We start from the raw sequence: 27,675 nt of genomic DNA, 5'->3' as shown, positions 1-27,675 counted from the left end.
CGCTTGCAAGGTCGCTCAGAGTGAGCTCCCTGAACTTTGAACTGTGTCTGCACAGCGAGATAAACAAGAGCAGTATAAATACTGCAGCCCTGCTCCCCACCACGCTTTCCTCCGCGGCGCAGCGGAGCGGCGCTGCCAAGGCGAGTGGGGAGGAAGGGGTAAGTCTGCTGTTTTCGCTTCGACTAGAGTGCCGGGACTTCAGATTTGGCAGGGTGTCCGCTTGTTTCCCCGGCTGAAAAGGCCGGCTGTGGAAATTTCCATTGGAAAACGAAAAGTGAAGGGAAGTGTTAAGTGGGAGCGCAGCTCCTGTCTGGAGGCTGCAGAGGCAGAGCAGCATCGCCAGATGCCCCAGGAGCTTCGCGCTCTCCTAGCAGAGCCCTGTAAAGGTGGACAGTGTCCCAGATGTGTGGGAAGAGTGAACAGCTGGCTCTGCTGATGCTTCTTGGGCCAGTATCTCATCCTCAAAGTGCTGTACCCCAAAACGATTTTGGTACAACTGCAGGCAGGGAACGTGGGGACAGCGGGATTTCTCAACATGATGCTGGCACTGCAGCAGCTGGCTCTTGTTTGAAAAGATCAGTAATTAAAAGTTTGGTGTTATTTATTTATTTCTGAATATGACAAGATTGGTGAAAAGCCTACCCTTTATCAGAATTTACTGTGTCCAAAACATCCTGTATTTACTATCAAACTCTGATGTGAGTGCTGGAATCACAATATTCCACAGCCTCGGATGTGTTTGGGAGCAGTTTTAAAACTTTATTTGGGACTTTTCTGCACACATTAACCCCAAATTATTATGTTATTGGAATAGAAGGATAACTACAGAATTTCTTGTATGTTTTGATTCTCATAAACATTAAATGGACGTAGTGTGGGCAGGAGTTTTTGTAAGATAGGGCAAATCTGAAACTTGAGTTTTCATTTCCTGCTTTTGCAAAATTGTTTCTATTCCTGTATCCTTTAGAGATTTTTCAACGGGATCCAAATGCTACAAGCTGACTTTTAAAAAACTTTGTCTTTTTTCTTTTCTTTTCTTTTTTCTTTTCTTTTCTTTTCTTTTCTTTTCTTTTCTTTTCTTTTCTTTTCTTTTCTTTTCTTTTCTTTTCTTTTCTTTTCTTTTCTTTTCTTTTCTTTTCTTTTCTTTTATTTTCTTTTCTTTTCTTTTCTTTTCTTTTCTTTTTTCTTCTTTTCTTTCCTTTTCCTTTTCCTTTTCCTTTTCCTTTTCCTTTTCCTTTTCCTTTTCCTTTTCCTTTTCCTTTTCCTTTTCCTTTTTTCCTTTTCCTTTTCCTTTTTTCCTTTTCCTTTTCCTTTTCCTTTTCCTTTTTTTCCTTTTCCTTTTCCTTTTTTCCTTTTCCTTTTCCTTTTTTCCTGCCAGGAACTGTAATGCTTGCTATGTATCAAAATACTCTGGTGGTGCAATTTCTTTTAAGTCAGTGGACTTGCTGTTGAGTAGGTTGGATTCACACCCAAATCTGGAGTAAACTGGTCTGGATTTTTACTGGTGTAAACTGGCTCAGCACCACTGATTTCAAAAAACAGGAAATGAGGCTGTTCAGTAGCATTAAAATAAATTGCAGTTATTCTGAACAATTTTTCAACAACAACAAAAAATTACTTACTTAATTACTTAAAAAAATACTTAATATAGGAGAACTCAATTGCAAAACAAAAGAAATATGATTAAGGAGTCAACAGTAGTTCAATTTTATGCCCTTTTACTTTATTTATTTATTTATTTTAACTAAACTGAATGCAATGAGTATCCTGCTGTGTTCTGTTGTGGGAATTTCAGTGTCTGAACTTCGTTTAGGCATTGATCTCATTTTGTTTATTTTCTCTCTTTTCAGATAAAGCCCAGCCATGTGGGCAGGGCTGGGGCTAGTTCTGGTTCTCTGTCTCCTCCCAGGAGGAGGGACAGAGACCCAGAACTGCCAGGAGCCCCCTGAATGGCGGGTCGGGGAGGAGAACCCGATGCTGAACTCTAGGGGCTCGGTGACGGTGGTGGCTCTCCTCCAGGCTAGCTGATACCTGTGCCTGCTGCAGGCTTCCAGGTGAGCGTAAATCTCTTTCCCATCTTTTGTTAAAACATGAGTGGTAGATTTTTTAAAGCCATCTGAGGATAATGCATGTGCCCAACTACAGATGCACTCAGTGAACACTAGCTTCCTCAGAAGCCCCGGCAATCCCAGCTGGTGTGTGTGCCCTGGTGTAGGAGTGCTCTGCACCGGTGGCAAAGATTCTTCAGCTCTTAGCGTCATCCTGACTAACAGATCGTGTTCTCCGGATGGTATTTACAGCATCAGATCAGATCAATTTGACATCAGTGAAACCCAAAACACACAGAAAGCCAACAGAAACAGTTCCTCAAGAGAGATGCTTCAGCTAGGAGCAGATAATTAATATAGTAGGATGCTGAAGCCAAGAAACATAATTCTCTGACTTGGCTAGAACATCTGAAACAGTCCAGTTATCACTCATTTTTTATGTAAAATCTGTAGGGGGAATGGCAAATCAAAATGCACGTTTTTAATGTTCTTTCACAGCCTCTGTTCAGAGGTTCTAGATACAAAAAATAAAACATAAAAAAGAAAAATCCAGAAGATACAGTAAGAACTGGCCTTGCAAAAAATGATGAAGCATTTAAGGGAATCTGTTATATTTTCATACAAGTCCTGAGATGTTGGTGTGTGCTGGTTTCTTGAACCTACCTCAGTAGAAATAACTAGGTAGCATGACAGTAACAGGAGCAAGGAAATAACTTTAAGTTGACCCAAACAGGAATTACATAGAACCCTTGTCTTGGATTCATTTAGTGGTTGTGAAATCAGTTTGGCTTAAAAATTCATACTTCTGGTTTCACGGCTTGATTTTGATCACTGTAATAACATATGCGTTTTCCCCTATAGGCTGCTTAAGTTCATATTATGATAGTCTTTGCAAATTTTTCAAGAGCTGGATTTTTAAACTGAGAAATTTCTACCTCCATCGAAGTCAAAAATGAGCTTTGTGGTTGGCTTTCAAGGTAGCTGGACTTGATTCCATGCATTTTAGAAAAGCTGTATTCTTTCAAGTTCTAGAGTACCTCCTGGAAATGAAAAAATTAAAATGTTTTATATATATATATGGAGTGATCCTGATCGAATGAACAAAAACACTGTACAGCAAGAAAGCAGCTTTCTGTACTAGGTAGCAAGGCAGAAGGGGTTTGTGATGGAACAGAAAAAGAGGAAGACTGATTCCTGCCAGACAGGCTTTAAACACACTCTATAGAGCCATTTTTTCAATCCTGTTATTGTAACATCCCTTTTCTGACTATCACATCTGGCTGCTGTACAAACCTATTTTATTATAAAGGTTTGCTTTCTTGATTTTTCATCTTCCTGATATATTCACTTTGTGCATTCTTTAACCACCTATGTGACCCAAAGCTCAGCGTTTGAATACAGACATCTCGTAAGCTATCTTTGTTAGACCATGAAGAGTGTGAAAGAGCTGCAATAAAAATATCACTGAATTCATCTGAAAACAGATGTCGCCTTTCTTAGCTTTCTAAGCTCTTATAGAGTCTGGCTTGGTGATAGCATAGAGTCATACTGTCATTTAGATTGGAAAAGACCTTCAGGATCATTAAGTCCAAAGACATAGTGGATAGCTGTGGCAAATAGCAGGGATGTTTTAATGATGTTCGATTGTTGCCATTAAAGCTCAGAGGAAAAAACATTTGCTGTAATGCAAGGAACATGGAGGACATTAACTTTTGTTGATGTGGCAAATAACTTATGTCTGGAAGCATGCATACATTTGAGAATAATCTTTTTGCATTGCAAAGCAAAACAAAACAAAACAAAACAAAACAAAACAAACAAACAAATAAATAAATAAAACAACCAACCAAACAGAAAAACCCAATACAATTGATTTATGGTCTTGCTTCTTCACATTCTCCTCTAGACTGGAGGACCTGCGAGTGAAGCTAGAGAATGAAGGACTTGTCAATATCTCGTATGTGGTTGTCAACCATCAAGGAGCTTATTCCCAGATGAAATTTCACCTACTGAAAGAAAGTGTTTCAGAGTATATTGCTGTCTACCAACAAGATGAACATCAAGCTGATGTGTGGACCACCTTAAATGGAAACAAAGATGATTTTCTCATCTATGACAGGTCTGTGTTTAAAAGGAAAAACAGGAAAATATTTGCACATATTTAGATTAATGCTTTGTAAATCTCTATATTAATTCATTAAAATAATCTCCTAACAAAAATGTTATAATCTAAGTTGCACTGAGTAAAGCACTTGAACTTTTGCTGGGAAAAGGAAGCTATGAAAGAAAAGTCTGCTTTTGCCTAAGTGAGTTTGGGATAAGTACATTCTTCTTCATAATTATTCTTCATAATTAATTGCATAAAATTAATCACTATTAATTTTAGATTAATATAGTTGAGTGCAGAATTTGATGATTCTGATGTTAAGCTGTTTTTATTCTCTGACAACTTCATTACATCCATATATTTGAAACTAGAATCAAGCCAGAAAAGCTACTTGAGCTACCTGACTTCTCACAAAAACATTGTGACTGAAGTTGCTGAAGGCGTCACAGGGACATGTATCTTTTGGCAGAACTAGTAATAATTATTTAATTGAAGTCCTGATTTTCTAGTTTTGAAGTGATGGAAATTATTTGAAAAGTTCTGCAGTTAAGATGTCCATCTCAGTTACTATTATGCTAGTGTAAAGAACATTCTCAGTTCATACTGAAGCATAATGAAGTTTGTTAGGGAAATAGAAAGTTATTTCACCTTTTTTTTGGTCCTTCTTGTTCTTGGGTAACATGATGAAATTAGGCATCAAATGCAAATTAGGGAGCAAATAAACCCCAGTATGGAAGGTTGATGTTGTATGACAGACAAACAGAATGTCATCCGTGGAGGGTCCCCAAAGCTGATACCTGGCCCACGTTTAAAGGTTGAACAATTCTGTGCTGTCAACATGTAGGATACACCTACACTGGCACTTCTAATTGATTTGGCAATAGTTTGTCTGTGATCCATTTTGGTTCTAGGAATTTTTGTCCTGCCAATCTGTCGTCCTAGATGTGTACTGCAAACATGTAGGGAGCTCAGGCTGGAGGAACTGCTGTTGACATTGCAGGTGGGGCGCATAAGAAGGTGCCCTTGTGTACAGCTTGCACATTTATTCCAGCTGGTCAAGGACATACCAGAACATTACAGTACAGACATGGGGCAAACACGCACTGTAAAAATTCCCTCATGCACACCAGATCACTAATGGAGATAGATCACAATGCTCATTCCCATAAAAAACAAACAAACAAACAAACAAAATGTTAAGTTGCATTAGGGAAAGGTTCTGCACCCAGAGGGTGGTCGGGCACTGGGACAGGCTCCCCAGGACAGTGATCAGAGCACTGAGCTGCTGGAGTTCAAGGAGTGTTTGGACAACACTCTCAGACATTTGGTTTGTTTTTTGGGTGGTCCTGTATGGAGCCAGGAGTGGGACTTGATGAGATGTGTGGGTCCCTGCCAACTCTGATATTCTGTGGTTCTTTGTACACAATAACCTTGTGGTGATCTGTACCAGTATGCAAACAGGCCTCCTCGTTAGTAAAACAGGTCTTGCTAACGTGTACCTTTGGTAACCTGGGTGCAGCTGAAGCCGAGTTTTCTGCCCGTGGAGTTGTTATGTCAGTCAGAAATCAGGCTTCACACTACAACTGATGCGGCTGAGCAGACAGGTATTTGTAAGGCAGATGCTGGTTTTTACTGTAAGTTTCTTGGAGGAAATTGCTCTCTGTTGGTCTGTACATTGTGGGTGGACTGACATGAATAAAATAAGGTATGTTAAAAAAAAATATTTAATTTTATTTGTGTATGTTTCTGCATACGTAACCATGAAGTTCTTTCTCTTCTTAGATGCGGCCGCCTAGTGTACCACCTGGGTCTTCCCTATTCCTTCCTGTCTTTCAACTACGTAGAAGAAGCTATTAAGATTGCGTACTGTGAAAACAAGTGTGGAAACTGCTCTTACACGGTATTTTCTAGTTTAATTCTTCATATACTAAGAAAGGAAACTGGATTTGAGCAGTACTTACATTTTTTTTTCAGTGTGATTAATCTCAAAAGACATCATTTTGAATCTAGATATTTCGTGGGTCTAACAGAGAACATTTACATATTTTTGAAAATGAATTAGATGTAATTTAGAATAGACTGATTATTTAAATTCCTGCCCTTGACCTAAATGCAAATCATTTTCAGAAATCTAAATACAACTTTGTGTGGTAATCCTGTTTCTGGAGCTAGTGAGCATTTAGATACTATTTTTGGGGACAGGTAGGTAATTAAATAGTATTTTGGGGGGAAACATGACAGCCAAATCTGAGCTGGTGTAAGTTACTATTCCTTTTAGTTTATATTTGAATGTATACAACATACAATAATATATTGTATAGAAGTAAATGTATGCAGTATACAATAGTTAATTTTAAAAACTGGTAATACAATGTGACAATTATTACTATTATGAAAGAAAAAGGGTAGCTTTGTTTTACATGTAACTAGGGATCAGAAATACTTCACGGATTACCAAGAAACGTGCATACATAGTCATGAACATTGGACAAGAATCATTGTTTTGGTTTCTATCATACAGCTTTCCAGCTGAATGTAGGCCTCAGGCAGGTTGGATGTGGGAATATTTTTATTAGCAATTATGTAAACCATATTTTCTAAAATTTAATGTTAAGAGGCCTGTCCAGCTTTCAGTGTTGTAAAACAAGGTTTCTTTTGATACATTCACATATTTTTTTTTTCTTTTTTTTTTTTTATCCCTCTTGGTTAGCCTTAGGGGGGACAATTGAAAGTTTTAAAATGCTAAACACCACATATGGTGTTCAGAAGGCACACAGCACCTTTGTGCCTGGCTCACGTTCAGCCCCTAGTGCTTACACAAATAATCACAGTTGGAATCATGCAGTCTGATAAACACAACAATTTGGGAATTGAAATAGGACACAAAAAGTATGTGACAGAAAATCTTCCCTGCCCTATTACACTGAGTTACAGCCAACCAGGCAGCAGTGACACATGAATGTGCTTTAATCTTCAGATGGAGAAACCATTTTGAACAACTTTGCCAGCTGCAATGTTCTTATTTAAAGAAAGCTTTCATGTTCAGCAACTGGACATATATTGCTGACTGGTTTATCTATTTTTATGGAAACATCTTTCACAACCCCACTCTCAGTGGTATGAGATTGGTTTTCATAGCTGCTCCACTGGCGTGCTTACCTGTGCCTGAGGTGTCCAACCACAGAACCACAGTGGCAGTTAAGCTAGGGATGTGGGTGATACGGGGGATTTTTGTGCTTCCAACAAATCTTGGAGGCAGATGTTTCTTTCCAGTTTTTCTTTTGTAATTGCATCACGGAGGGTGTGGTAGACTCTGCTCTTGAAGCCAACATGTTTGGATTTCCCCTCCCCACCCACCTCCAGAGGTTACAGAGAGAACTTTTTTGGATAGTCTTTGTATTTTCTTGATTTTGTTGGAAGCTGGAATGTTAAATGCATTGTTCTTTTCTGCAAGGAAATATAGATGGTAGCTCACCCCTTACATTACTCCATGAGTTTTTCAAAACTACTTATAAACAGCAGTTTAAAATATCTCATTGGTTGGGTTCTAAGTACTGCAAAAATACTTATATGATTAATATTTACAAGTAGTTTAATTAAATACAATGCTTTGTTTAAACTTATGTTTTGCAGGAACCTGATATTGATGCAACATGCGAAAACATCACGAAAAAAGCAGATGAAAAGCTAGCAGAGGTAGAGCCCAAACCAAGTGGTCAACACTCAAATCACAACCACCAACTGCACAGGCACAGACACCACCACCACCGCCATTCCAAAAATCAGAACCATCAGGCTCCTTCTGAAACTCAAAGACATCACTCTCACAGTGGTCGGCGTCACAGAGTTTTTGACCATAACATACATGATCAGACAGGTAGCCATGAACAGGTAGAAATTGTTCCTCCAGGAGAAGGTGTGGAAATTCTTAGACAAGATACAAAACTATGAAAAAAAGGGAAAACCAGCTGTAAAAACCAGTTAACCTGAAATTGGCAGACAGCATCGTCAGACTCAACATCTAGTAGCTGATGTTGTCATTGTCGACACCTTTTGTTTGAAGAGCTAGGAAATTCTGTCACTTGACAGTGTCGCGGAGCACTTCCAAATTCTTGCAGGTGACACGGCCAGCTGTTAGCAGAGGACATCACTGAATCCTGACAGTGACGTCTGCTCACTGCTGCCTGAGAGTCACCAGCAGCAGGAGCAAGTGAAACTAGCGACACCTGACAGTGACAGGAAAGGGCAGGAAACTGAGCATGAAAAACAAACTAAGCACCTTAAAAATGCAAGGAAGTCCTATTGCCTAAATTTATTTAATTGCAGCAGTGGAAAAAAATAATAGATTAATAGAGAAGTATTTCCATTACTCCCAAATGAAAATTAGACCACGACAGGTGACAGGAGTGTAGAGTTAAGGTTTTGCAAAGAGCAGTGCTCTTGGAATTACATAATACCTGTCAAACTCCATCAACAAAAAATTCATTAATATAAAGGAATTTAATTAACCCAGAGTTTGTTTTTCAGTTGCATGTGGGAGGTGTCGGCATTCTCGATTAATTTGTCTTCCTTGTTTCTCTTCTAACATTCTGCTTGCATTTGTGAGGACAGGAACATAAACTATGACCTAGGGGTTCCTGTCTGATGTTTTGCAATCAAGAATAGAAGAAAAGCAAAACAGACACTTTAATCTTTTTTTTTTTTCCTTTTTTTTTTTAATTAAGATAGAATATACTCAAAAGCTTTTTCTGACCTGGGGATACAAATTATGTACAAGAAAAGCTTATTTCTAAACAGTGTGCCAAAATAACTTTTTATCTCAAGTGTAAGATACGAGCAACAACTGAATTATTTTAAAATCACAAAATCACATGTATGCTTTACGTTTGTGGGTTAGGTGCAGTATCAGGATCCACCGATGCATTCTACTACAGTTTGTAAAATCCCACTGAATGATTAATAAGGTCATGTCTGAAGTGAGAAGTGTTAACAATTCTTTGTGTGGAATCGATATTTTTAACAGAAAGGGACAGAACAAACTCAGTCTTGGTTTAATGTTTATCTTTGTTTATGACAGTACTGAATTTGTTAAATCTGTATTGATTAGCAAGGTAATATACCACTGACATTTGTGTAATTTCTCTGTTTGTAGCTTAGCTTTCTCTAATTTTGATTAACCAAGTTGAATTACAGATACAGTTGTGTAAAGGATTCCTGGATGAAGAAAGGAAAGCTGCTTTGAAAGCATACACCATAACTAATGATGATTTAATAGGAAAACTCTTACTCCTACGAAACCTGAATCTTTTTATGGTGAATGCTAATTAGCAAGAAAGTAGTATGGATATAAACAGAATGCCTACTTTTGGAATATATGGAAAGAGAATTTTCAATAAAAAGTATTCAGTATTTCTTCATGTGTTGTTTTTACTTTGACTTTACTTTTTTGGTTTGAAATACACTGTTTCTCATCATTTGTACTACTGAAGTGCTTCATGCTATTTATTCAAAACCGCCTCCGTTTGAAGTGCAAGTCCTGGCCTTTATTAAGACGTTGCTCTAAGTCTCTTATGGTATTTCGGAGAATTTCAATTTCCTTGTTTTTCTCCTCCTGGAGATGCTGCAGCTTCTGCAAAAATGCAAGAAAAGTCTTTGTTCATAAACATCAGGTGGGATTATTACCTGCAATACGCTATTGCTAATACAAAATATTAGAATATCTTTCTCAGTATTTCTTATCACAACATTACAAAGATGACTTCCCCAAAATCCTGTTTCTGTGACATCACAAAATTCCCAGCCTACAAAGACAATAATGCATATATAATTTGTATCAGTTATTGATGTCATTACTACCTTAAGTTCCAAAGTTAAAAATTCTGTATTAAAACCACTTCACGTGTAGGCTTTTGTTGTTGTTCATGTCAAAGGTATTAAGGTAAACTCTATCTATACCAACATCAGCGCAAAAGACATGAAATTAGTTGTCTAGAGGTGGGAGAGATGTGTTGGAGAGAGTGAAGATGGGCCCTGTAAGACATGGAACTCTTTTTTTCCCAAATAAAGATGTATTGTGGAACAAACAGAACACAGTAACACCCCAGAGAACAACTGTTTGAATATGCAGATTAGAGGCTATTAAAGCACATACCCTTCGATAGATACTTTGTGGCAAGACAGAAGCATCTGAAAATGACTTTGTTGTTTTATTCTGGACTCTTGCCAATTTAGCATTGAACTGAAAGAATCAGGACATTATAAACATTAACAAGCCAGCAAAAGGGGAAAAAAAAGCATGTTAATACAAGGATATATATATATATATGTATATATATGCAGGAGGAGAAAATGAACGGATGCTAAAAAATTCTGAAACCATCCCCCTTCCCTCATGTTCCAAGGATAACTCAGCCCAAACACTTTCACACCTTGCTTTTTTTTTTTTTTTTTTTTTAAATACGTGAAAGGTTTAAAGTATTTACATAATTTTTCTGCAGTGAGGACAGTGTCTTAAAACTTGAGCCATGAAATACATGTTGAATTCCATTACTCAAACCTCTGCAGGATTAGAAGTTTTAAAACTCTTGGACATTTATTTAAAAAATAAAATTAAAATAATTAATAAAATAATAAACCACCTTCCAAGCATTTAGAAATACAAAAGATTAAGAATAAATATAAAGTATTAATTTTTATAGCTCAAAAAAATAGCAAAATTTTCAAGTAATTTAAACCAAGAACACCTCGAACTTCACTCTCCATGTGTATCAGGCAGGACTAGGTTTCAGAGCAGAAACTACTCAGATACCATTACAGAAGAGAACATGTGCCACTGATCTTTGTAAAGATGATCACAAGTTTCATAGGTTCCGTCACGTTAGTTTATGTACTAACTATGAGATTTTTCACTACACAGTCTTCTAAGTTTACCCAATGCATAACTGATCTTTAACTCGGAATAAAACATACCTCTATCTGCAGTTTAATTATTTCATTCTGCTTCTCTTCATCTTGGGTTTTCAGCTGCCTAGTTAGCTCTAGTATTTCCAGTTCTTTTTTCTCTATTTGTTCTCTAAACTCCACCTCTTGTGCTTCAGCTAATAACACAGTAACACCAAATATGATGACTAAATTATAGAATATGATTAGATGTAAAAAATAAAAACAGCATTTCCAAATATTAGAACTTCGTATTTCACAGGAAAACAATTTCAGTCAAACAAAATACACATCAAAGCTATGTGGAAGCCATCCTGTCCCATGAAAGTGAGACGAAGTCTCCTTAAAGAAGCATTCTGTAGATCACATTCTACAAAGACTTTACTTACCTTTTTTTAAGCTAAGTGGATAACCAAAAAATCCTACTTTTTCAAGGCTATGTCAGTAATGAAAAGAATATTAATACTGCAATCAGGTGTTTCTTTTTGCAGAATTATTTATCTGCAAAAAAAGGTATGATGTCATGCTCTTATTGAGCTGGAACACCCCCTCACAGCAGTCTAGCTCACACTTCAGTAATTTTCCACATAGCACTTAACCCAAAATTTCATGCCTTCAGATATTCAGTCAAAGTTCACAGTGTCTGTTCTACCTTTTTTGGAATTTCTGTTCATCTTACATTGCTGTAGTATTACCCTACTGCCATTCTCTAAGGGGAGACCTTGTACCCTGATTACCTTAAAGGAGGTTGTAACAAGGTGGGGATCAGGCTCTTCTCCCAGGCACAAAGTGATAAGATGAGGTGAAATGGCCTGAAGTTGCACCAGGGGAGGTTTAGGTTGTGTATTAGGGGAAATCTCTGAAAGGGTTGTGCAGCACTGGAACAGGCTGCCCAGGGAAATGGTTGAGTAATAGAGGTAGAACTTAGTAGCGTGGTTTAGAGGTGGACTTGCCAGTACTAGAATAAAGGTCGGACTAGGTGATTTTAGAGGTCTTTTCCAGCCTGAATGATTCTATGATTCTATGATTCTGTTCTCTTGAGCCAAGATCAAATTCAGTTCAACACTATCCTTTTCTAGCTTTCAGGTGTCATTGTTTTGTCAGTATGACATCTGTACTCTAAGTAGAAACTGTTTTCCAGTGTTTTCCATGAAGAAGTTGAATTCTTGCATTTGTGCTAGAAGGAGTATAGCTCTTTATGGTTCTTACAGGTTACAACATGGTTTACCCAACTATATAGCATTTAGTCTTGAGAGAACTTACATTTTTTTCTTATGTTGCAGTTCAACTGTGTTATTTCTAATTTGTGGGCTTCTTCTTTGTTTTGAATTTCTACCATAAGTTTCTCAATCTGATCTTTATATTCCTGTGAATGTAAAAAGCTTCATAAAAATCTTCAGGTTTCTGTGCTTGCTTAGAAAGCCTTCTGCAAAGCACAACATTCACATCAAAATGCACAGTACTCTATAATTCAGTACTTGTTTTATGTTGCACCTGTTCAATTCTAAAATTCCAGTTACTTCTTAAAGAACCTGGTGGAAGTCTACAGAAGAAAGATGCAGCAATTTTCATTTTATTACAGCTACCAGTTAAAATAAAATTATAAATTTCACTTATGAGGAGAAAAGGCAAATGCAGAGGTGGTATTCCTTTCCCCAGTCTAGGATATGAGGTGGTGCTGCAGTTAGTTAAGTGACTACATTTTTACCTTACTGGATTTTTGAATGTAGGACTATATAACAGAAATGGTATTTAAAGTATGCAAGGTTGTTAATATTGCTTATTCCAAGGATTTTAGGATTGTAGGACTTTACACTGGTAGCAGTGGAAACATCAGTGGTATGAGTGGTCATGATGTTGGTAGCACTGATACTCAAGTGAACAGTTTGAGCACGCCTGTTTTAAGTTTGCTCTAATGAGAAATACTCTGTAACTGGAAAGAAATTGATTGTATTTGTAGAGGCGCTTACTCCAAAGCTCTTGTCAGAGCCTTCAGCACGGTAGGTAGACACTGACCAAAGCAATTCTTTAAGTCACTTACAAAGGCAGTTACTATTTGGTGGTAATAGCATATACAGGGTGGTCAAGTAAGTGACTTCAGAACATCACTAGATGTGCATTTATACATAAAAGACATGTATAATCATAGTTTGCTTGTGTCTTTTTGAAAGCATTATTTATTCTCAAATTGTCACGATAACAGCTCTATTGGTGTAAAAGTTTAATATACATTTATGACTAGTGTAAACACAGGCAAAGAAAACTGGCAATAAGATCATTAATCCTATACAGATAAGAGATACACAATCATAGCATAGAGATAGCACACAGCATGTGGTTAGCCCTGCTTATGTTACCTCCTTTCTAAACCAGAGAGGGAAAGATAAAAGTACTTGTATTTATTATGAGGTAACTTGTATTTATTATGAGGGACCTATTCTTTTTACAGCATTTACTCCCAAAGAAACAGAGAAAGAGAGATTACTATTCCTCTGACTGAATTCCTCTGATCATTTGTAACAAACCTGTTCACAAGCTTTTAATTTCTCTTCCAAAATGTGAATGTTTTCCTTCAGTCTATCATTTTCATCTAAACAATAAATAAACAAATAAGAATAATATACTAAAAGGTACATTTTGACAGTTATTAGCATGAAAGCAGAATAAATAAATTAATTGAAATTTTTTTTAGTTGCCTGAACTTTACAAAAATTTACATATTCTAGACTTGATAATTTTAATTTACAGAGCTACATAATCTCAGCCTCCACTTTTTTTTTGAATAAGAAAATTCATAATTTAACCATAATATTTGTTTGGTATTTGAACTGTAATTTCTCTTCTGATTCTGCAGTCAAGAAAACCTACATGTATATGCAAAGTTAACTGGCTCACAAAACAAATTACTATAAGGTCCACAGCACTTTCAAGTTAGGAGATGTAACTTTTTAAGGACTTGTTTCTCAAAGCAACAACTCAGTTAATGTGTGTAAGCTCTTATAAAGACTGTCTGCAATGACAATAATTATGCACACTGGAAAGCAGCATCTCAAAAACAGAATTCAGAAAAAGCAGTTACTGCTTTCTTGATACGTACAATCCATTTTGAGTATTAAAAACAGCCATATACTTCTAAATCTTAGAAGTTTACTAATACTTACGCTAAATTTCCTTGAACACACAATGGGTATAAAATAGAGTATAGGCTGTAGAATTAAACTGTGATATAAAGATACTTTAATATATGATGTGTATAAAAATATAACAAATATTTCTCTATTTACCTTTAAAACAACAGTGAGTAATTGTTGAGTATTTCTGGATAACAGCCTGATTTTAATGACATTAAGTTGAGGATTAAGACTGGTTTTACAAAGCACATTGGTAGAAAAAACAAAAAACACATAAATGCTTAAAGGAACTATAGTTTAGTGATCAAATAATACTTTCTCAAATTTTCTAAAATTTTCTGTGCTGTGCTGAAAAAAAAATTAAATCCTAATAAAATTAATTAAATTAATTAAAGATCTCACTGAAACAGAACTTCTTTTATGGGTGGATTCTAAGTAGAATAATAGCAGTAGACATGTATTAAGTACATAGACCACCAAAATCTGCACAGGATTGATTTTAGATACACTTTGTTTCATCCCTGAAATGAAACACAGCCAGTGAATTTCTCTCTCTGAAAAAGAGAAAAGATGCCTCTGAACTTCTCTCTCTGAAAAAAAAAACACCACGTGAATATAAAAAAACTGTAAATGTTTACTTATTTTAATTTACTGCACAGAATATATAAGAACATTTTTGCTTTTACCTTTCACGTTACAGTGGTTTTCAAGAGTTTGTGTTAGACCCTTGATCACATTCTGTAAGGTAGTACATTCTAGAAGAAATGAGAAATCCAGTAGTTTTAAATAACTTTCTCACCACTTTAATTTTGGAATTCATTATAGCAATTGTAAAAGAATAATAAACAGCAGGTTTAGGTAACATTTTAAAAACACTATAAAAATGTAAGAGAAAAACATTTTTAGTAACAGACTTTTTAAGCATAAATCCTTCTGTTTGGTCTTCTGAGAATATTCAATTCACTTTTTTTTTTTTTTTTTTTTGAATAGTAGGAAAAATATACTGCTTTACCCACTGTAATGGTGATTTAAACTCTTCTTAAATAATCAGTGTTGTCTTTCTGTTTGTGAGTTAACCTTGTTTAATTCATACGACTTTTAAGAAGGACATTTTTGCACAAGTAACTTACAGGATGTAATATTTCAAAGCTTACTTGCACTATATAAATCAGTTTAGAAATTCATAGCCTTCTGTTAACAGACCACAAGAATTCAGAAAAAGTAAAGAAGCTATACACAGATTGGGCATTTAAAATAATAATTTAAATGCAAATTACTTCATAGTTGAGATTTTTCTTATTTAGCAATCTTGTCATCCCATGTATCTGCTGTCTTAGGTGAACTTCAGCCAAAACAATGGTATGCTAAAGGAAAGCCTGTTGAGCATTTTGTAGGCAGCTGCTTAAACAGCAAACATTGGGAATGTATAGGAATTACTGTACATTTGGGGAAAAAAATACAGTGAACACAGTGTATAGGATAGGGGTTTGAGAAATTATAATAAGCCAGTTTTTATTGGATAGATATGTGAATTTCCAAATACTGTATCAAGCACTCTGATAATCTCCATTAAATTCCACAATCTATAAAGGGGGAAAGAGAACACTGGAGATCTCTGATACACAACATTATCTGCAAATAAATGTTTTAATAAAGGAAGTTTAAAAGCAAAATAAATTGCTTTTCTACATTGAATTAGTTTTGTCTGCTGCAGTGTTTTAGTTCTTAAATGTTGCTGAAGATACAGTTCCAGGGTGTCTAATGTTTAATTGCTTAACAGTTAATGACATTTATTAAACATTTTCCTATCTTAATACGACAAGGAAGACACCATTTAGCTTATAGAAGCTGGCTAAATAGTAATTTTAAGGCTGTTAATTATGTTTTACATACAATGAGCATTACAAATTGATAAAAAGTACATAAAGGTATGAAAACTAACAGCAAGCTTACAAAAAATGAGTTGCATACTTAACAGCAGTAAAAATGAACATGAAAAAATCCATTGTGGGCTCTGAGAGATGGTGCTTTCCTAAAATGTCCTTTGTAATTATTTTTCTTGCATTTGTCCTCCTATCACATGAATAGTCATTATTGCTAAAATATATATTCTTCAGAACAGGAACATTTAACTGTCAATGGAGGAGACCTAGCCTCTATCAAACATTTTTCTGACCTCCACTCTGAAAATGTGGCCATTTCAAATTCAGTCAAGCTGTTGACTTCAGAAAATCTCTTTGTATGTGCTCCCTATGAGACCATTTACAACTTGGTACTAAATTTTCAAGACTCAAATCGACACCCCCAAAAGTGAACAAGATGTCTCCTATTATACCTCCTAAGAGGTAACTGCTGCTCTGTAATAAAAGCTGATGTCAGCCTCTCCGTTCTGTAACCATGTTGTTTCCTTCTGTTGGTAATTAAAGATGCTTTACTGTAATGAAGAAGGCAGAGACTGGGTAAGACATTGTGAAAGAAACAGATGCAGATGGGAGGAGCAGGACACAGCAGTGCTAGGTGTGCCTTGGAAGACAGATAACAGAACCGTGAGTCAAGAAGCAACTAATGGTGAAGAGGAGTGGCAGCTGCCAAGAGAAGAAGGGCAGTAGTGGTAAGATGACAAACACACAATGAAACACACAGTAAAGTGAGGTGGATAAACAGGAAACTCAGCACAGGATAAAGGCAGGACAAAAGAAATCAGGCTTAAAGGATAATGTGAGTCCAACCACTCACATCAACCTTTCTTAATTCTATCATATCTGAACTATGAATGCTCGTAATCACAATTGGTCTTGAATGCATGTGTAGGCATACAGTTGCTTCCCAGAAAGAGGAGGTGGAGAGAATACGGAGTGATATAGTGATCTGGGGATAAAACACTACCATCATCTTTTTAGCTATAGAAAATCAAAATCTTATCATGAATGAGACAGGATGCTGTATGAAAAGGAAGGACCGTATGCACTACCTGTAACATAACATTAATTTTCATTAAATACTATTTTTATCTCTTCTGTTCCTCGTAACCTTATCAGTAAAACGCCAAAACTTTCAAAGACTGGGAACACAAAAACTGAGGTTGCTTAGTCGTGAAACTTTGCTTCCCGTTTTCAGAGTACCACTGCATTTCTGAAGTTGCTTTTAATTCCCGCAGCTGATAATGTGTGCTAAGTAACAGTTCCTTGTCTCACCAAGCCAAAGGTCTGTTGACAATTGTACATCCTATAGTTAAAGAATATGTCACAAATAATGGACTAAAGATGATGAATTATGATTCCAGCTCCAAGATTCAATTTTCCACTCAGACCTTTTGACCTTCTAACCTACTCCCCCATCGCGTGCTTTTCGCTCAGCCGAGTGACAGCCGCCGCCATTCTCCTGTTCAATTCCTCCAGCAAGGCGGTAGAGGGAGCAGGAGCAGCACAGAAACATTGCCTGCTCTCAGTTCCTGCGCTAGGTAACACCGTACCAACAGCATTTGCAGAAAAATCCTATTCAAAATCTGAAGCTCTAGGTCATCATGCCCATTTGTACCGACACACTCTATCACAAATTTTCTCCCCTTTGAAAATGCAGGAGATAAACTCAAATGCTTGTAATTCTTACACAAATTGTAAACATCTATGCATTTGTGTAAACAAGGGTACAGCAGGTAGTCTTACAATGAAGCACAGGCATTCACGTGCAAGCCACTCTTTTGTCTAGTCCCAAGAATATTTCCTTATCTTTATTATTTTTAAAAGATAAATATTGACAAATTCCTTCAGTCATTATAGTTGTGACTGGACAGAATTAGTGGGCACCTGGTTTTGCTTGCCTGCATTAAGGAAGGAAAAACAAAATTTGGCTAAATGGTTGCAGCTTTGTCGATCACTGGTATTAGCATCTGTTATGGATTCTGCGTGGCTCCTTCACTGTAAAGAACACTCCCTACATTCAGAAAGACTACAGACCAAAGGTTAAAGAAACCTAACAGATCTTTTTCCAAGTTTAATTTATAATTCATTGCACTGACTTCCATCTGAACTTAGAACTGAATAGAATATTTGCTTTTTTTCTTATAGAGCAAATGCATCAATTACTTCCCCCCCCCCCCCCCCCCCCCCCCTTAACACCTTCAAAACACTAGTCAACGAATATTTAATCCCAAAGATGCTAAGAAAATATGTCATCCCTGTTACTTGGAAGCAATATCTACAGCTACTGAGCAAGTCCTGCAAGAAATATTTGAAAAAAGTGAAGTAATCAGTGGCCAAACTAAACAAAAACAAACCCAAAACACTGTTTCAGTCAAAATAGAACCACCTTAAGCTTTCTGTGGAAACAATGTGATTGCTTTCTTTTAAAAACTATGATATATTTTTGTTCAGAACTGTAGTCTGCACCACAGGACTCCATTTAGTCAGCACTGAAAACACTTTGGAGGAGAAAACAAAAATGTCTTTAGTGTATCTGCAAGGATTTACACTACACAAAAACTGTAGTCCTGAATCTCACTTATGCTGAATCTAGCAAAGAGCACATTAAGACAAAGCAAAGCCTATTTATTATCTTTCAGACAATGTATATACTTGCCAAGTTGCTCATCTTTTTGTACCTTATATTTCGTTAGTGTCCCCCTTGCCTTCAGTAGCACTCGTCTCCCCCTTGAGTTTTGTACATTTTCTTTCTTCCTTTGCATATCCCACTCTTCTTGTACCTTAAGGATTTCCAAAGAGACTTCTGGTAATCAAGTATTTCATGGAGCCCTCAGGCTCTCACTGATACTTGCTGGAGATTTCTTGGGGCATGAAATGTGATTCTCATTTCTGTTTCTCATACTAACAAAGGGTTCTTCAGCAAGAATAAAATTCCACTTCCTGCACCCCACCAGCACTAGCAGCCACAACTCCTTGAGGGTAGGCAGAACAAGAGCCTTCCCTTCCACGCTGCTCTTGCTCTCTGCTCCTTTGCTGAAAGCAGCATGTTTATTTGGAATCATATGTGAACCATTCACCAGCATGTGGTCTCTCATGTTTTTCCTTAGCTGTTCTGCGAATTGCTTTGTGGTCTACTGTTAAGCCTTATAGTCTAAGGCTGAGTTGTTTATCTGTCCTACAAGTTCATTTGCTCTTGCGTTACATTTGTAGTAAGATGAACGTAAGAATGTTATTCAACTTGAGAATGTACATGCATTAAGAATGCATGTTGACGTTGTTCATTAAAAAATTGATGCAGCTGTCCAGACCCAGCTATTTCAGCTTTTGGACCAACTCTTCCACAGATACTCTTGGGAGATGTGGCTAAGCTGGGTTCTGGGAAGTGGCTTAGGACATGAGGCTAGAAGAAATCTTTTTTTCCATGCCACAGCTGGCCCTGTCATTATATAAAAGCCATTCTCACAGCGAGGCTTTGTTAGGATAACTCTTGCCAGAGTAAGAATGGAAGTATCAATGCTGCTTTTGGTCTCATGCATCTTCTTCAGTGCTGCACAGGACTCCTTTATATCTCCATGAATAATAACAAATGGTTTTTAATGCCACAGTGCTTTGACTTTCAAAAAGGTTCTGCAAAGAATCAAACTATTTGACACAGCACTTTCAGTGTTCTGATTCTGATTATACAGTATGATACTAATTTAATCATAAATCTGTCTTCTGAAGGTTGAATGTTACAGGAGAATTTGATAAAGGTACAAAGTTTATTACTATCTTTTTTTTAAAAAAAAAAAAAAAAAAGCAAAATGCCTTGGAAATATTTTATAATTATTCTAATTTTTAATTACTAAAAAAGCTGTAATGACCTTTTGAAATACTTTTAACATTACAATCACTGCTGATCTCCATTAACACGGCAGCTGTTGTTTGTCTGTGAAACTGTTTCCTGATCACCTTTAACGAATGCAGTTTGAAAATGTTACTTATATAAATTCTTCAAGTATTGTGGTGTGCTAGAGTTCTATCGGAATACCTTATTAACCTAAAAAATTGGCTATATTAATTACATTAATTTCTAGATATATATTTGCCCTTGGCATCTTTCATTTATCTTATCACCAAGTAACTTTCAGAAATACTTCTTGGATGTCCCACTTTGTTCCAAGTTCCCCCTTTTGATTTTTCCTTTACTGCTGCTAGTAGTTTTGTAATCTTTTAGACAAGAATTCTCGGCTTCCAGAAATTCTGTTCCTTCAGAATTCAATATCCTACAACTTGTTGTAGTACAACTACTACAACATGAGTATCATTGAGATGTGTTGTTGTTGCCTTTTTTTTCGCTCTTCCATCTGCTGCTAAACAGCTCGAGGTCACACTCCTCAGTTTTTTTGGGCATAACTATCTCCTCAAATCATTTAACTCAGTGAAATATCTCAGTGATGTGAGGCACCACTATTTAAGAAGCCCAAATCTCTCTTCTGAATTCCGTCTGTTTTCAGTCAACTCTGCTTACAGTGTCCTTGCTGCAGTCTTCACAGCTGCTCTGACGTCATGCATTTTCTCTTGTGCATTCTCTGCTATCTTTCATACCACAGGTTTATGGAAAGACTAAATTGTTTTTATCAACATTTTCCTTCCCCTCTTTAAAATCTCTTTTGTGTAAAAAAATCTTTTGTGTAAAAACTCAGCTCTTTGTTTTCATCAATAATGAAGCTTCTTGGTCTGTTTCTGAATGATTATCCTTCGTTGTCTTTTGTGATTAACAGAAAAACAAATGAGTCTAATGAGTCAGACCAAAGTTCCACTATCTCCTTTCTTAGTACCCAGTAGAAGACACTTCAGGTAAGAATAAAAAGCTGGACAGACACTACCAAAATGTATCCTCTCATCTTCCAAGAAACATAAATAAGGAAGACCAGAGTGAGAGGTACTGTCTTTGTGTTAAATACTTTGGGAGTCTTGGGGAGGTTCTTGCTGGCTGGAAGCTAGCTAATGTTATACCCATCTACAAAAAGAGGTGATTCTCCTGCTATATTTAGTGCTGGTGCAACTTCACCTTGAATATGGGGTGCAGTTCTGGTCTCTGCAATATATAAATGATGTTAAGGTCCTTGAAAGGCATCCAGAGGAGGGCAACAAAGCTGCTAACAGGGCTGAGGAGAGGCTGAGGACACTTGGGTTGTCTAGTTTAGTGAAAAGGAGGCTCAGAGGTGACCTTGTTGCTTTCAGCAGAGGAGATGAAAAGAGAGTGTTGATCTCTTCTCTGATTATAGGATGAGTGGGAATGGCATGAAGCTGCACCAGGGAGGTTCAGACTGGACATGAGAAACAAATACTTTACCCTGAGGGTGGTCAGGCACTGAACAGCTTTCCTAGAAAGGTGGTTGGTGCCCCACACCTGTCAGTGTTCAACTGACATTTCAATAATACCCTCACCAATATGTTTTAACTTCAGTTAGCCCTGAAGTGGTTAGGCAGTTTGATCTTTGAAGGTCCCTTCCAACTGAACTATTCTATTCTGTTCTATTATATACTAATAAACATGATAAAGTTTTTTTTTTACATTATTTTTTGTAATCTTTTTGGACTAACATATGCTTCTGATATCCACAAGCTTCTATGGGAATTCAACAACACAATTTTGTAATGTGTGGATTTTTTGTAATTCTGTTTGCTTTAAATCAATCAACCAGTTTGATTTCCATCAAGTTCTTATCACAATCATTACCTAGTCTTTTTCTCTACGTCATGATTTTACAGCTATCAGTCATACCAGATGTATTTTTTTTCACTTCAGGGTGGAAAGATATCAATGAACTTGTGTTTTTCTTCAGATGTTCCCTAAGTGTGGCCATGCGTGTGTGGGCCCCAAAAACATCCTTCCCCAACTCTCTCCTTGGTGTTTGGTTGGGCTCAGGGCCAGCTCACTGACCCTGATAAAAGCTGTTTCAAGAAAGTTAGAAGATAACTTGGAAATAGCCACCCCTCCTTCACTTGGAGCTGCTTTTAAGGTATGGCTCTTGCCCTTTGTTAAACTTGAGCTAAGTCACAGCTGTGTTGCAGATGTGCCTGTGCCTGTACCACATACCCCATTGACCTCTGCACTGGGTGCAGTCTGCTTTGATTTCAGACCTGCCTCATCACCATGAATCCACTGGGGATGATAAGAACATATTTGGCCCCTATGTACTTTTTTCAGTACTGTGGAATTTTGTCTGACCTTGGCAGCCAGCATCATGCCAGCTGGCCTGCCCTGCATAGGTATGATGGGACTGCGTCCCTGCTGTTGAGCATCCTGTCTCTGTGAGTCTTGATACATGATTGGTTCCCAGCTCCCTGTCCCTTGCTCCTCCCTGACAATAAAAAACCTTTCTGACTTCTCTGTTATTTTTTCTAGTTCTGATATATCCATTTTAACACGTGGGGATGTGAACATTATATGAAAATCGCGGACTTTAAAGGGACACAGTGTTACTTCCATAATCATGCCTACCACTACTTTTGCTTATGTGACTACGGATATTTTCAGAGAACTGTCCACAAGTACACCAAGATCTTTTTCCTGAGAAGTAGTCAGCTAGAGCCAGCTGCTGTTTATATATGAAGCCTCCCATATGCACTGCTACTGATTTTCACCTCCTCATTTTATCACCTTGTCATTCTTTATCACGAGAGTCTCATTGTAAATGAACAGATTAGTATCACCATCAAACTTCACTTACTCACTCAAAAGTTTTTTCAATTCATTTGTGAATACGTTGAATTACTTGCGTCCCAGCAAAAGTCTGAGTGAACCTACTGGCAACCTCACTTCGGTGCTCAACTAAGTTTACTTCTACCCTGTTTCCTAAGTTTTATCAAGTTAATCTGTCAGATACCAAAGCTCTACAAAAAAATGCACCTTTCAGCAACTCTATGAACTACAGAAGAAACCACAAAGCCTTCACAGCATAAAATCAATGCTGAATACTAAATATTATTTCTCTTTTTGTCAAATACCCATCTAAAAAGATATACTTCTAGAAAAGAAGTATTAAAAAAATCTTAATTTAATAGTTTTCACTTTAATTACTCCTTTATTTGACAGCTGTTTTATTGTGACATAGATGCTCAAAATTTCCACATGTAAAACAGTAAAAAGCCATTTCATTAATTAGCTTCAATGGAACAGTTTGAATCTTTTTAATATTGATATAAAATTTTATTTTTATTTTGGGAAGTCAAATAAATATCTAGGTAAAACAAACATTCATATACCACCGATGCTGAAGGTCCTTAAAACAGCCCAGAATTAAGTAAGCAATAGTCAAAGAGGAATACTAAACTTTAATAACCATGTCAGGATGGTAGAAAATGTATTCCAGCCCCCAAAATGGGTTATCCTAAACAAACCAAATCACAGAAACAACCAAGAAAAATAATTCCTCATGTTATCTCAGAGGCCCACCAGTCTGACATCCCATCTCTAATTACAAGCAAACTGACATTTCAGAAGACAGTGGAACAGGCTTTCAAGAACACATCTGGCTCATTTTTCAGTTGGCAAAACACTTCTGTCAACCAGGTGAAACAAGACATTTGCCATATTGAAAACAATGGAACAGCTCAGACAGACACATGGTAATGTCAATGATGATCTTACTTTTCCCAAATGTTGACCCTATTGTTCTACACAGATATTCGAGCTGCTCGTGGATTAACACAAGTCGCAGTTCTAACACTTTAAGTAGGACTGCTGGTGTTAGTTTGCTTAGGAATGCTGGCAATTGTAAACTGCAGCTGTTCATAAGAAGCTCTAAAGACCTGTATGGAAGTAAAAGGTAAGCATTTGGGATCAATAACATCATCAGGTGTCTCAAGTTCAGGTGACCCTTTTCCTCCTTCCCTGTTTCTTTGGAAAAAGAAGTAACACAATCAACAGAAAAAAATATCATACCTATTTCATAGGTATTGCATTTGCTTAAAAATCCAATAAAGTGGGTGGATACTAAAATCAAGCAGAAAACAGTTACTTTAATGCAGTTCTCAAAAGATATTTGTGAATTAAATTTATCTGTTTTGAGAAAATGAGGTGGATTCCATTATGTTACACAAGATTAAGCATTACTATTTTTCATGCAGTATCTTAGATCCGTGCAACTATATTTTTGTATTTCATATACCTGAAAATAACAGAAATATTTATCAGAACTTCCTGAATACAAGCAAAAACAGACTTCTTAAAAAACAAACAAACAAAAATCAACCCAGAAACTTACCTTCTTTTACTGATTCCTCCTTTGATTGGCTTAATGATAGCAACCTGTTAGATTTTTCCAGCTGAAGAACCAGTAGATTGTTTGCTTCATTAATTTCTGATATTTTCTAGAAAATTGGAAAAAGACTAATGTTACATTAATATCTTTTGATATAAGTTTTTAATTTTGAGTTTTAAGCAGATATAAAAATTAACATTGACACAGTACTGCAGTCAAAAGCCTGTGTTATTTGACTTTCTGGAAATTTCATCATTTAATGTAATGGCTTGGGTTGAACTGGGCCTTTGAAGATCAGCCAGTCCAACTCTCTTGCAATGGGCAGGGACATCTTTTACTAAATTAGGTTGCTTTGAGACTTGCAATGATGGAGCATACACAACCTCTTTGGGCAACTTGTTCCAATGTCTTATGCTTCTCATTGTAAAAAAATTTGTCCTTAAATCCAACCTAACTTTACCCTCTTTCAGTTTAAAACTGTTGCCCCTTGTATTGTCACTACAGGCTCAGGTACATGTAAAAAGTCTTTCTCCATCTTTCTGATAAGCTTCCTTTATATACTGAAAGGCCACTGTAAGGTCTCCCTGGCACCTTCTCTTTTCCAGGCTGAACAATCCCAACTCCCTCAGCCTGTCCTCATTGGAGAGGTGCTGCAGCCTTCTGATTGTCCTTGTGGACCTCCTCTGGAATTGGTCCAACAGGTCTGTGTCCTTCTTCTGCTAGGAACCCCAGAGCTGAACACAAGACTCCAGATGGGGTCTCATGAGAGCAGAGCAGAGGGCAACAATCACCACTCTTGCCCTCGTGGTCATGCTGCTTTTGATGCAGCCCAGGATACAGCTGGCTTTCCGGGCTGCAAGTGCACATTGCTGGCTCAGTTTTTTATCCACCAGTATCCCCAGTTCCTTCTTGATGGGACTGCTCACAATCAATTAATCACACGGTCACCCAGGTGCAGGACCTTGCTCCTGGCATTGTTGAACTTCATGGCATTCACGTTTTAGACTTGAAAGACCATGCAGTTGATTCTGCTGAACTAAGAACACTACCTACTTCACTACTTATAAGCTAGTTCTTTCTTCTGAATTCTGTAGTCTATATTCTACATTATTCATCAGTAAGTTTCTGTCTACTGTTTTGCATAAGAGACTGCTGATGCCTTCACTGAGCACCAAAGTGAGTAATGTGTGTGAATGGGAATTGGTATAATATATTTTTTCTATGAGAAAAATATTTCAGGTGCCCAACCTATATTATCTCTAGTATGGACTTGCTGAACAGGATCAATTACTGGAGAGCTGGTCAATGTGGGTCTAACAAGAATTACAGTACCAATTTTTCTCAGTGGATCAATCTCCTAAAAACTGACAAATAGAGAGCTCAATGCATACGGAATACAAGAACAGATGTTCCTGTTATAGTAATGATATTTTTCTAGAAAAAAAAGAACAATTTCTGAAAGGAAAGTCCAGCAAAGCTCTGTAATATTGGTATCACCAATAGATGTTTTTGTTACAAAAAGATATTCTGCATTTCTCCTGAGAAGCCAAAGTTGGCCTCGGCACCATTAGAAAAGGAGGCTTCTCAGATTTGGCAGACTTTGCAGAGAGATCTCTCAAACCAGAGAGCTGAGCAATGACCAGCTGCATGAATCTGAACGAGACCAACTGCCGAATTCTGCACCTAGGATGGGGCAACCCTGGCTGTATGTACAGACTGGAGAAAAAGTTTGGAGAGCAGCCCCACTGAAACAGATCTGGGGATTGTAGTTGAGGATGAGTTGGTTTGTTCCTCCTAGAGAAGAGGAGACTAAGGGGAGGCCTCATGGCAGCCTGCAGCTCCCTCACGAGGGGAGCGGAGGGGCAGGCGCTGAGCTCTGCTCTCTGGGGACAGCGACAGGACCCGAGGGAACGGCATGGAGCTGGGACAGGGGAGGGTCAGGCTGGGGGTTAGGGAAAGGGTCTGCACGCAGAGGGTGGTCAGGCACTGGGACAGGCTCCCCAGGGCAGTGGGCACAGCACTGAGCTGCTGGAGGTCAAGAAGCATCTGGATAATACTCTCAGACACATGGTCTGATTTCTAGTTTGTGCTGTGTGGAGCAAGAAGTGGGACTCCATGATTCTTGTGGGTCCCTTCCAACTCAGGATATTCTGTCATTCTATGATTCTATTAAATCACTCTTATCACTCTGGGATACTGTCCATCCAAACACCTTCCAAACAGAAGTATTGGTATTACAAGGCATATTAGTTAGCTGAAACCACTTTAAGGAAACTTTCAAATGATAAGCTTATTAAAACATCACAAAATATTTGTAAATAGGGATTTCATTTTCTAAAATTATTTTTTAATTTTCTCACTTACCTTTTCTATCTCTGAGAAGTTGTCTACAAGTTTATCAAGATTCACCACACTGATTTTCTTCATGGCTGTGATTCATTTATATCTGGAAGACTTCATCCAGTGATCAATGTACATATAAAAATAGATCTATGAATGTATATATTTCCTATTTACACTATATCAAATGATTTCATATGCACAAAGGTAAGGAGAAGAGAGAATACCTTTTTAAAATTAAAACTATTTTTCCGTATTAATCAAAACTTCAACTAACCTGAGCTGAGGCATTTCTAAGAAATTAAATGAATACCAGAAAACCCAAGGCAAATCTATCAAACTGTTAGATGACATCATAGAATTTGGATTTTTTTTTGCTGTGATTCAGAAATAAATCTGAATCTGCTCCAGAGACATGATGACACTGTTTTACCTAAAAATATCAGCAATCTGCACATAGGATGCTTTTAAAACATATGACCTACTTTTTTTTATATATACTGCTAAAACAGATTGGTTATCCTATTCTCACTTTAAAGAGCAGGAAACTGAATCAATTGAAACAATTACTCATTCTCCACTATGGGTAATTTAGAGGCAACAGATGAATTTCTGTTAATGTTGTTTAACTTAAAAAATGTTTCTTAAGTAAATGAGCTTTTATGAGGCTCACATTGATGCAAGATACAGACCTTTTAACTGTGTACATGTTCTAACTATTGAGGCTTCAAGTTACATACATCTTTTCTTATAAAAAATTGCATGAATACCAGTGATGAGACACTGCTGCAAATACACCTTACTGTATGAATAAAAATACAATCTTTTGAGGCACATCCATGTAATCCCAGATTCTTAACACAATTCCTATTTTTGCTAGCAACTCTACTTACAGAATCTTCAGCATGCATTTGCAAGATGAATCTGAAAGAGAAA

At 37.1% G+C, this 27,675-nt stretch overlaps 2 protein-coding genes across 2 annotated transcripts; one reads left to right on the top strand and one right to left on the bottom strand.

The window, feature by feature from the left end:
• Positions 1-9,572, top strand: SELENOP (selenoprotein P). The gene is made up of 5 exons (XM_082783665.1): positions 1-158; positions 1,851-2,054; positions 3,955-4,167; positions 5,938-6,055; positions 7,789-9,572. Exons 2-5 carry the CDS (start codon positions 1,864-1,866, stop codon positions 8,383-8,385), a joined length of 1,119 nt encoding a protein of 372 aa, XP_082639791.1. The 5' UTR covers positions 1-158; positions 1,851-1,863; the 3' UTR covers positions 8,386-9,572.
• On the bottom strand, positions 8,772-26,826 carry CCDC152 (coiled-coil domain containing 152; the record flags this gene model as incomplete). The annotated part of the gene is made up of 8 exons (XM_082783666.1): positions 8,772-9,784; positions 10,307-10,393; positions 11,125-11,252; positions 12,358-12,460; positions 13,620-13,684; positions 14,912-14,980; positions 24,403-24,508; positions 26,764-26,826. The coding sequence occupies 8 exons, from the start codon at positions 26,824-26,826 to the stop codon at positions 9,662-9,664; spliced, it is 744 nt and encodes a 247-aa protein (XP_082639792.1). The 3' UTR covers positions 8,772-9,661.
• Positions 26,827-27,675: the final 849 nt, after the last annotated feature.

Source organism: Aythya marila, assembly GCF_965140915.1.
Source record: "Aythya marila genome assembly, chromosome: Z".
In the NCBI taxonomy this organism is placed as follows: domain Eukaryota; kingdom Metazoa; phylum Chordata; class Aves; order Anseriformes; family Anatidae; genus Aythya; species Aythya marila.
This window is presented reverse-complemented; position numbering and strand designations above follow the sequence as displayed.